Below are 11,434 nucleotides of genomic sequence, written 5' to 3'. Positions count from 1 at the left end.
CTTTTAAACACCGTGAAAGAGCTAAATTTAAAAATCTCAGGAAACCCCAAGGAGGGCCTGCTCATCCAGACTGTGTCAGGAGAAGGAACAGAAAGTTCCACTACCGTTCCTGTTCCCTTGGGCTTGTCATCAGTGTCCTGCACACGGTCCCTTCCACAGCTGCCTTGCAGAGGGGAGGGGGTAGAGAAGTGGGAGTGGGGGGCTCGGGGGGAAGACCAGCACAGCAGAAGCGCAAATTCAAAAATCTTCATTTACCCCAGACTCTTTCCTCGTGTTGTAATTCCAGCGTTCCGAACATTAATAAACAGACATTTGTTTTAAAAAATAACAGAATATAGTTCCAAGTAAATCTCACTTTGCTTTCTCTAAAATCTGATTTCCTTTCAAGACTCTTTCGGCTGTTGGGCTGGTTTTAGCCATCAAACTAATTGGAGCTTAGTTTTCATCACAGTGGAGTGAGCAGGAATGAAATCTTATCCTTTAATCATGAAGGAAAATCTTGTCTGGAAGTTGTCTTTGTCTTCTCGGTATGCTCCCTGGCTGCCCAGCAGACTTTCTCTACATCACATCAGCCAGTGCCTCCCCACACTGTTGCCCCTCCAAAAACGAGGGTTGTTAGCAAGGAAGAAGAGAGGAAATAATGTTAGGTCAATCAACATGACTGAGCACTTCACTCATTCATTTATTCATACATGAATAAATATTTTTTGAGCACTTATTAAGTTCCGAGCCCTGTGCTAGGCCTTTGGAACACATGAGTAAACAAAGGAGGCAAAGACATCTGACCTCTCAAGGAGCTTACATTCTTGGAAGGGTGAGGGCAATTTTTAAAATGAATCCTTATGGTTAGTTTTAGAAGTTGACAAATGCTTTTGAGGAGGAGGATAGAGAATGATGGGACCGGGGGTCAGGTTGCAGTTAGATACTAGTTAATCTGGGAGGGACTTCCCAAGAAGGGGCAGTTGATCAAAGACCTAAATGTATAAGGGAGCAAGCCATGAGTCTATGGTGGGGGCGGGGGGGGAGCATTCCAGGCAAATGGAACAGCCAGTGCAAAGACCTTGGGGTGGGAATGGCCCCCACTCGGTTGTGAAACATGAAGGCCAGGATTGATGGAAAGTAGTGAGACCCTGGAGAGAGTAGCAAAGGGGAGCCAGAGCAGGATCTAGAAGCCCACTGTGCATTATAAGGCCACTGTTAAGAATTGGCTTACACTGTGACGGAGAAGTGAAGGAAGGGTTCTAGGCAGGGGAGTTACATGATCTGACTTGTGCTTTCCTGGGATCATTCTGGCTGCTTCATTAAGAACCAGCTGTAGAGGACAAGGGTAGAAGGCCAGAGACCAATACTGAGGCTATTGCAATAATCTAGGCAAAAGATAATTGACTGCTTCAACCAAGGTAGCAACATTCTGCAACACATTAAAAAACTAGAGAGCTACAATACAAAAAAGGAAGGAAGGAAGGAAAGAAGGAAGGAAGGAAGGAAAGAAGGAAGGAAGGAAGGAAGGAAGGAAGGAAGGAAGGAAGGAAGGAAGAAAGTCAGAAATTTCTCTTCCCAGTGTGTGTATCCCTTGCTGCTAATGAAGTGCAGAAGCCAGAAATTGAAACAGCAGTGGGCTTTTTTATTCTCATTTTCTCTCATCTAATACCAGCCTTAATTATGTCCTATTAAAGTCAATTCTTGAGCTACAAGGCAACCATCTATGAACTTATATATTTCCTTCCCCTCTGGTTTGCAGAGCTCCTGATCAATGAACACATTCCATGCAAACAAGTAGAAATGTGAGGGCCTCAGTATGATACTTTGTTTCAGGATAAAGTTACTGAATTAAAAATAAGTGGTGAATGATCATGTTTTCCTTTTTGGTCTTAATAACCAAGGCTTAATCCAAGAAACCTGCTTTCATAGATGTTTTTGTTCAGTAATCATCTGTTATCATCCCTACTGAAAGATGTAGCTTTGGATGACTGGGTAGACTCTGGAAAGACGAAATGAAGGAGGGAGCAGATGGTGAATGGGACCAGTTGGGAGAAAAAGGAGGTGAATGGGAAGTAAAAGATCCACAGATGGTAGCATCGGTGACCCAGGAGCAGGGCACAAAAGAGGACAGAATGAGCTAATGCTTTTCCAGCCACATCTGCTGACCCTGCCAGACTTACAGCTGTCCTTTCTTGTCCACAGGGTTTTTGGTTGACCCAGGGTGCAGATCACAATTTTGGTGCCACCTCTGGGGAGGAACACGGGCAGGTCAGGGCTCCCCCTGTAGAGGAAACGTCTTGTGCAGGTAAGCGCAGTTTACTGAAATTCTATAAATCATAGTGAGGTTGGTAATGCTACAGCATCAAACATGTACATCTGTACACTTGCTTTCATCCTTTCCCCAAGTTCACTCTCTCTGACACCCATGCCCCACCCATTCTGTCATCATTCTATCCTGCATTTTCTTTTCTGTCATTACAGCATAGACTCACCCTTCAATTGACTAGAGTGATCATCTTAACTCTACTAACCCTCACAATAATGTATTCTATGTAATTGCCATTAACCCAAATGTAAAAGGTGATACTGTCATTAAATTGCAGACATTTTTAACTAGAACATCTCATTTTGCAAACGGGTAAACAGAGGCCATAAATGACTCTACAAAGGCCACAAAGTGATTTGGGGACAGAAGGCAGGATGACACAGAGTGGATTCCTTAGTATCACTCATTAGGAGCTCTTAGCTTTTAACTTTTCAGTGAGGCACATTTTCTGAACATCTTTTTAAATCTCAGATTTATTATTGTTTTCTCCGGAGCAATGCCGCTGGTTCCTCGTAGCCCCTCCCCTTCCCACCATGTCGAGATAAGTGATTTCATTTAAAGATTTTTCAGCTCTCCTCCGTGACAGAAGAAATGAGAGTGAAAAAACACTACGAAAATTTTTGTCCATTGTCCAAAACAAAAATCTTACCAGTCACAGCCCCACTACTGTAACATAATTATGTTCGTTGTTACATATCTTACTTTTTCTTTTGCCATACAATAACCAATTTTTACTTAGTTGAAGTCATAATGAGTCGGCTATTTTATATTCAGACAATCTTACTTACCAGTGAATCACAGGCCTTTTTCTATTCTGTGTAATTATCATTTCAAGCACTTGCTTCTGATTAATGCAGGTTAATTTTGGAACACATATGGAAACTACTGAAATTTGTTGAAGAGTATCAGCTATAAACTCACTGCCCTCGGAATAACAGATGCATTTTCCCAGTCTTCATACGCATACTTTGTATTTAAAGAGTTGGAGTTGATGCCCTATAAGCTGGTTTCTATTTGCTCCCTGCCCCCGCTTCGTTCAACGCGAGGTGGAGACAAGGACGCGAGCCTCAGTTTCCCCAGGGGTGAAACGTCACGCCAGGGGCGGGAACCAGGCGAGGGCTCCGCAAGGACCGCGGCGGGCGGGAAGTCACGAGTGACCGGGACAGCTTTCAGCCCCCGCGGTGCGTCCGCCTTCCTGCCGCACCGTTTCCTGCAGCGCGCTGTAGGCCCGGGGGCCGCCAGAGGGCGCTGTGGCCCCGGTACGCGGCTGCAGCGGCGCGGGGCGGACTCTCCCCGGGCTGCCCGGGCGCCGCCCTGTCCCAGCCTCCTGTGCGGGTAAACAGACATGGCCGGCGAGAGAGATCCGCAGGACGCTGCGCACAACATGGGCAACCACCTGCCGCTCCTCCCTGGTAACCTCCCGGGGCCGGTCCCCGGCGGCGGGACGGGGCGAGGCTCGAGCCCTGAGCGGCGCGGCAGGGCTAGGGAGACGGGCGGGGGGCACCGAGGCCTGCCGGGGTGCCCCGGGAAGCGGCCGCGCGTCAGGCCTCCGGCCCGCGACCGAGTCCCGGCGCATCTCTCTCCTGCCGGGTCGCCCCAAGCTTAGGGCGAGGGTTTTGGATCGGGGAGGGGTCTGCACGCAAGGGCAGAGACCCTTCCCTCTCCGTCCATTGGGTGTCCAGAACTTGGCTCCAAGGAAAAGGCTTAAAATTGAGGGCGAAGGAGGGAGGGGATGTGGTGGACCCGACCAGGTTAGCAGCCGTTACTTTTTTGGACTTCTTCCGTTTGATAAGAGTGACAGCTAACAAGTATTAAGCACTTACCATGTCAGCGGCCCTGCGGTAAGCGCTTTGCACGCGTTTCTCTGTTTAATCCTCCCCACATAACTTTTCTGATTCCGATTTGGTAGGTGAGGAAATGGATTAGCGGATTAGTTCAGTGACTCGCCCAAGGTGACACAGTTGCAGAGCCGGAACTTCAGTTCTGGTCTTTCTGTCAGCATAGCCAATGTCCCTTAACCATTTCACTGCCAAGGCAGTATGGGTATGTTTTTCTCGAGGCATGTAGCTCAAGCAGGTAGTAGAATATGCTTGATTAGAGAGACTTAGGAATGTGATGTTGAATTCAGTTTTCTTTTTTTCCTTTATATTTCACGAAAATTTAGACCTTGGTTTTATATTAGAATCCTGGGCAGAAAAAAATGCATGAATTAATTGTACAAAATTGCCATGGAAGGCTATAGCAGTGATGCTTTTCAAGAGGTTATCAGACAAACGGGCTGTTAGCTGAGTTCCTTCACTGTGTGCCAGTTAGGTGGCACACTTACTGTGGACTTGAAAAGAGATATGATACACAGTCTGGTACTTGAGAAGGTTTATAATCTCTATGAAGCAAAAGGTAGTTGATTTAGGACCTGATAAATTAATGCTGTTATTGTTCTAAAGAGGGATTGAGGTAAAGCATTGTGAAATGGATCTGGAGACATCCAAAAGCATACATTTAGGATGGGGTTGTGGAAGAGAAGACCTAGGAGGTAGGTTGAGTCTAATTTGTTGGGGAGCTTGCATCTCTTGCCAGTGGGTTGGGGCTTTTTTCTGTGGGTTGCCAAGAAACATTTGTGGGTTACAGGGAGTTGCCCAAGGAAAGCTTTTCTTGAAGGATTAATTTGTCCCCTGGGAGTTGTATGGATTGAAGGAGAAGACTGAATGCATGCCCACCATATAGAAAGGACCTTTTATGTAAAAATAAACCAGAGTCAGAGTCGGTGGTTGTTCCTGAAGCCAACCTAGCTGAATTGACATAAAGGTAAGTGTGTCAGCCTTTGACTGAAGAGCCGAGCTGTTTATTTCAGAGACATCAGCCCCACTCTGAACATGCCAAATCCAGTGTTTCAGGGAGGTTACTGATGTTCTGTTGGCATTCATGTGGTGCTCCTGCATGAGATGAGTCATCAAACTTCACCCTGGTAGTTCTGAACACAGTGTGTGTTTTGTTGAAAAGAATCAGGAGTGAGGGGGTGTCTGGGTGTCTCAGTTGGTTAAGCAACCAACTCTTGATTTCTGCTTGGGTCATGATCTCAGGGTCCCGGGTCAAGCCCCCACATCAGTCAGCTGCACACTCAGCGAGGAGTCCTCTTGAAGATTCTCTCCCTCCTCCCCCCGCCCCCCGCTCACATGCGCGTGTGCTCTTTCTCTCTCAAATAAATAAATCTTTAAAAAAGAAAAAAAAAAATCCAGGAGTGAGAAGGCCCAGAGAGGTTGTAATATAATAATAAAGCTTTTCTAAATCATATGTGTTTTATTTGTAAAGAAACATTGGATCATCCATAAGCCCATGTAGTATGAGTTGTTTTGAAGAGCAATACTCTTAAGTGATAAGGAAATAGTTCAGTAATTAAGATGCAAAGAATCCATCTTGGCCAAAGGAAACATTAGTAAACAACCAAGTAGAGGGAAGTGGGTTTTGGCCATATTTATGAGAAAGGCTACTGTATATAAGGAAACTGGTTGAGATTTTTTTGTTGTTGTTTTTACTTTTGGTGAAACTTCTCTGTTCTTAGCAAAAATATGTATGAAGTGTTAGACCACTGACCATTCAAATATAAGTTGAAATAATTATGTTACTCTTTTTGACCAATCCCTATATCTAGGAATTCCTGAGAATTAGTAGAAAGTCCAAGGCAACTACTATATTGAAAAATATTTGTTTTTTTCTTGTCAGGAACCTAGCTGGAGGTAATTTGATTTAAATAGTGACATACACAAAATAAAATGACAATTTTGTAATTACATTTTATCTGTTTAGAAGTGTATTTGGGGCATTTAAAAGTACATGAAATAATGAAGTCAAAAATGAGATTCAGTTTGTCCAGGCCAGGATTTCTTAACCTCAACACTTTTGATTTTGAGGGGCTGGAAAATTCTTTGTTGTGGGGGACTATCCTGCAGGATGCATCCTTGTAGGATGTTTAGCAGCATCTCTGGCCTCTGCCCACTAGATGCCAGTAGGGCTCTCCTAGTTGTGACAACCATATATTTCCAGACATTTCCAAATATCCCTTGAGGGGCAAAATCACCTCTGGTTGCAAACTGCTGATCTAGGGTTGGAATTTTACCCACAGCAGGCGTCAACAGGACAGACTCCCATTTAGTAGAATAGCACCTATTTGGTATAGCTTTTTCTATTATTAATAACATCAAGGTTTTAAAGTAGATCAGCTTAGTTTTCATAATTTAAAAAGTGTGTGTGAGGAAAGTTTTAAGACATTAGCTTTAAAATATGTTTTATGTTCCCTGTGAACTTTGTTTTTAAATTTAAAATTCCAAAGCAAAATTGGAATGAAAATGATTACAGACATTTCATTTTTCAATAGTATAATGACAGCCAAGGAAGTGATGTCCCTGCTATGAAAATGTTTTTGCTGGGTAATAATGTTAACTTTTTCTATTTTAATTAAAGGGCCTTCCTGACTGCCTGTCTGCCTGCCTGCCTTCCTTCCTTCCCTCCCTCCCTTCCTCCCTTCTTCCTGTCTTCTGTAAGAACTCTTTAAAGTTTGAAAGAAACTTAGAGATTATCTTGTTCCTGCCTGTCATTTTTCAGATGTGGAAATTAAGGCATAATCAGGTGAAATGAGTTGTCTAAGGTCCCTAAGTTGTTTACTACTGGCAAGAGAGAAGAAACAAATCTCACACACTGAAGAATTTAAATAATTTATGTAGATACTTCCTCTTCAAGGACAAGGGAACATAATCCCTCACCTCTTAAGTGTGTGTTGTGCTCCTTAATTGGCTTCCAGATAGTACAATGTGGAAAGGAGGAAAAGAGTAACTTTACAGTAGAGAAACCTTTCAAAGACTACCTCAGGCGGGTGATTATGGTCAGCATCAACAGTGATAAGTCATATTGATAGTATGCACCCTTGATATGATGTGATGAACACAGCCCTTAACCCCTTGTGGTCTTCTCCCCAAAGTACATAACCTCAGCGTAATCATGAGAAATATATCAAATTCTAATTGAGGGACACTCTACAGAATGCCTAACTAGTACTCCTCACAACTGTCAAGGCCATCAAAAACAAGGAAAGTTTGAGAAACCAGCCCCAAGGAGGCTAAAGAGATATGACAACTAAATGTTGTGTGCTAGCCTGGATGGGATCCTGAAACAGAAAAAGCATAGTAGGTGAAAATAAGAAAATCCAAGTAAAATGTGGAGTTTAGTTAATAGTAATGTGCCAACACTGATTGCTTAGACAGATACTAATACTACATACTACATACTAATAGATACTCCATCCTAATAGAAGATGTTAGCTATAGGGGAACGTGGAGGGGAGATCTACAGGAAAAGGAAACCTCTGTACTGTCTTTGCAATCTTTATGTAAATCTTAAACTATTCCGCAAAAAAAAAAAAAAAGTGGTTAGTGGCAGAACCCGGCATAGACCCCAGCCCTCTGGCTGCCTCTTCACAGGATGTAGAGATCACCACATGCGAGTAGTGTTTAGAAGAAGCCCTCTTCTCATGGGCTCAGGATCCTCGTGAAGGAATTACGCATTCGAAGGGGAACGTCACTTTGACATTTTCTTGCATCCATTTTTTTTCTCATAATCTTCTACTTTTACAGCAGAGAGTGAGGAAGAAGATGAAATTGAAATGGAAGTTGAAGACCAGGATAGCAAAGAAGCCAAAAAACCAAACGTCATAAATTTTGACACCAGTCTGCCAACGTCACATACAGTATGTAATGTAGTAACAGATCTTACACAAGGGATAGACACGTAACAGTAGATGGAGGTTCCTTACAGTAAGACCGAGGTTGACCTTATTGGATATTACCTCACAGTAGGAATTGTGGATGAGAACATGGGCTATTTGCCAGTAGATACCATTCTTAACTAATTTTCAAGCGGTTCAATACTATATCCTGGAATAATTCTTTGAAGAACTGTGACCCTTTGTATGTTTCTACTAATAATGGAGCTACTAAAGTACTTCTTACTCTCCTCGCTACTTGGTACCAGGGTGTTAGTTAACATGCTGACATCTTATAGTTGTCATTTGTGATATGTGACCATAGAGATGTTTCTTATCTTAGTCAAAGAAAAATATTTTGAACTAAAAAATGCTCTTGAATTTGTGAGACATTCTTCACAAATAATAGAACTTCCACTCCTAAGAATCAGAATTAGATTTTCATGTGGGAGGCTGATACACCTACTTTATTATTTAAATAAATATTTGTATCATCTGTTTATATTTCTTTTAATCTGATTTGCTCTTTAGTCTTTTGAGTTTGTATTTTTATTATGTATCTAAAATGACAGTGTATCTGTGTATGTTCTTAAATAGTATCTGGGCGCTGATATGGAAGAATTTCATGGCAGGACTTTGCATGATGACGACAGCTGTCAGGTTATTCCAGTTCTGCCACAGGTGATGATGATCCTGATTCCTGGGCAGACCTTACCTCTTCAGCTTTTTCGTCCTCAGGAAGTCAGTATGGTGCGGAATTTAATTCAGAAAGACAGAACCTTTGCAGTTCTTGCATACAGGTAAAATATTAGAATGAATTTGCTTAACACATTCTCTCTCATAGCAGAGTCACAGCAGAGGTCAGTGTTAAAGCCAAACCTGACTGTTATTTTGCATGCACAGGAGACTGGATAAGGATGTGAGGTAAGAAATTTTGATGAAAGATTGAAAGTGCAAGTTGGAGTATTTTTATTGTTCTCATTACCATCCAGATCAGACATTTACTGTCACACGCAAACTTTCTGGTATTTGAAATTTTTTTAGTCGTTAGTGTCTAATAAAAATTTCTAGGATCTTATTTTCAAGCACTGTCCTTATTTAAAGAGAAAGAGGGCTTTTACATTTTAATGTAAAGGATTATTTTTACAAAGGAGTAGCTTGTTCTTTTGTCTGTCTCTCAGAATTCATAAGTTGAATATAGACCAGTGCCATACTGGTATTTCAGGTATCCTGTGGCAACTGAAGGATATCAGTGGTAGAGGCAGGAAGTGAATACAGGGATTTCCCACCCCAGTACAATGTTGCTAATATTAAGCAGCAGAAATGATAGTCTACTGAAGTAAAAGAATGTCTCATTTGGAAAATGAGAATTTAAACCCTTATCGGTCCTAGATCCTTTTCAGTGACTAGAGATCTAGTATTGTCCTAAAGTGCTCTAATTGTAATTCTTTTTTTTCTTTTTTGCCCTGATTGTCATTCTGAAGCCTTCTATATCTGCATTCCCCATGTGATTTCAAAATAAAATGATAATAGCTTTGCAATAAGGGCTAACTGCTGTAATTTTTTTTTGATCGTGTGTATTGCTTTGCCACTTTGCACATTTAAAATTTTTTTTGCCAACTTTGCATATTTAAAAATTAAAATGTTCAAAGTTATTTTCTTTTAAAATTTATCTTGGAAGTAATATACAGGAGAGGGAAGCACAGTTTGGAACAACAGCAGAGATATATGCCTATCGAGAAGAACAGGATTTTGGAATCGAGATAGTGAAAGTGAAAGCCATTGGAAGACAAAGGTTCAAAGTCCTTGAGCTAAGAACACAGTCAGATGGGTAAGAAATACCATAGATCTTAAAGCTGTGTGTATGTACATCATTAAATGAGGTGGTTTTCTTATATTTTTCCTGTTGTACTGCCCTTCACATTTTGTAACTTTGAGTTAGTTGTTCTCTTTTCTTTGAACGTATAACCTAGTGGTTTCCAACCCGGCTATGCATCAGAACCACTTAGGAAGTTTTAAAACTAAAGATGCTTGAGTTTCATCCTCATCTCCCATCCGTAAGAGTGGTTTAACCTTGGGTGAGGCTGCAGCATCTCTTTTCATGATTTCCAGATGATTCTCATGCCCCTGCATGTTTGAGATTAGTAATATAAACCCAAAGTGCATTGTCTTTGGGGACAGGGATTCTTTGGGATTGAAGGCCTCTCTTGAGAGTGGAGAGACCACAAGCTTCAGAGCTGTCTGTGTGTACGCCGGGACAGCTGTGGTGGTTGCAGCATTCCTGTGATACTTGAAAACCTGTTATACCTACCAGCTGCTCCATCCGAGCTGCAGAAACCATTTGCAGTTAGCACCGATCTCCGGTGTGAATTTCACATCACCCACAAATGTATTAACTATATAATAAGTGATCAATAAATGCTTGTTGTCTCTATACCTTATAAAGTTTGGCAATTCTCTGAGTATATTGTTTTAACAGTTATTTTGGCATGGCTCTCATGATTCGAGCTTTTTAAGTACCACTGACCTCATCAAAAAAAAAAAAAAATCCATTTCACCTTCATCCTTTTAAAAACAAAGCAAAACAGAATAAGCATTTGTCCAGATGATTGCCTATTACCTGTTAAGGGAGTGGTTCTCAACTCTGGCACATAAGAATCACCTGTGAAGTGTTACAAGGATACACATTCTTGGGGTTCACCCAGTCCTAGTGAATTGGTCTCTTTATAGCCAAGCTGAAAATGTTATCTGACCTCTGTGTTGAACAGATAATATCTTCTGAACACATGGAACTTCAGAAGTTTTGTCTTGTTTTGTTCACATGGTGGACATTCACAAATACCACTGAAAATATGGAAGTATAATGGACAGATGAGGCAACCGTTTGGGGCTAGAGAAAGTATAGAAAAATGAGGGATGAGGTGCCAGAGCCCTCAGTGGTACCCCCAGAACATTCATGATGCAGACTCTCGTGGTGTTAACACACCGTACTGTCGTTACAGGATTGTGTATCTGTCTCCCTCAATAGATGAGCTGCCTGAGGACAATGACTAACACTTCTACATGTTCTACACTTAATAACTATAAATGCCATGTGAATGAATGAAAACAATGTCCTCTTGAGGGCTCTGCATTCTGATAATTAGCAAGCTGTTTTGTTACTGCAGATTTTACTAACAGTTCCATATTTAAAGTGCTTCTTATTCTCCTGCTTATAAAATTTTTATTATTTGTGAATAGCATGTTATAGGAACCAAAGAAGAAAAATGATTTGGGAGAAAAGTATGTTTCTGAGGCTTTCTTGACTTTTGATTGCGGAAAAACTATTTTCAACACAAGATGGCAGTAGACCGTTAACTCTGAAAACGGGTCAA

At 41.7% G+C, this 11,434-nt stretch overlaps 1 protein-coding gene and 1 long non-coding RNA gene across 10 annotated transcripts in view; one reads left to right on the top strand and one right to left on the bottom strand.

The window, feature by feature from the left end:
• Positions 1–262: 262 nt before the first annotated feature.
• On the bottom strand, positions 263–3,525 carry LOC113916258. Its single transcript, XR_003517894.2, has 3 exons — positions 3,097–3,525; positions 2,163–2,263; positions 263–588 (listed from the first exon to the last, which is right to left on the bottom strand). It is a non-coding gene; the product is annotated as an uncharacterized LOC113916258 (long non-coding RNA).
• Positions 3,526–3,584: 59 nt separating this feature from the next.
• CRBN (cereblon) overlaps positions 3,585–11,434 on the top strand; it is a 31,389-nt gene continuing 23,539 nt past the window's right edge. The window contains exons 1-5 of one of the 9 annotated variants that reach the window (XM_027582273.2): positions 3,664–3,720; positions 4,753–4,841; positions 7,933–8,045; positions 8,658–8,860; positions 9,742–9,891. In XM_027582273.2, the coding sequence (XP_027438074.1) occupies positions 4,778–4,841; positions 7,933–8,045; positions 8,658–8,860; positions 9,742–9,891 (530 nt within the window). In that variant the 5' untranslated portion in view covers positions 3,664–3,720; positions 4,753–4,777. Of the gene's footprint in view, positions 3,721–4,117; positions 4,150–4,752; positions 4,842–4,936; positions 5,114–5,144; positions 6,733–7,932; positions 8,046–8,657; positions 8,861–9,741; positions 9,892–11,434 lie in introns of those variants that run through there. The other 8 variants (XM_027582275.1, XM_027582279.1, XM_027582271.1 and 5 more) reach the window with 8 other exon arrangements.

The sequence above is a fragment of the Zalophus californianus genome, chromosome 1 (assembly GCF_009762305.2).
Source record: "Zalophus californianus isolate mZalCal1 chromosome 1, mZalCal1.pri.v2, whole genome shotgun sequence".
Classification (NCBI taxonomy): domain Eukaryota; kingdom Metazoa; phylum Chordata; class Mammalia; order Carnivora; family Otariidae; genus Zalophus; species Zalophus californianus.
The sequence above is the reverse complement of the archived record's forward strand: the minus strand, read 5'-3'. Positions and strand labels throughout refer to the sequence as shown.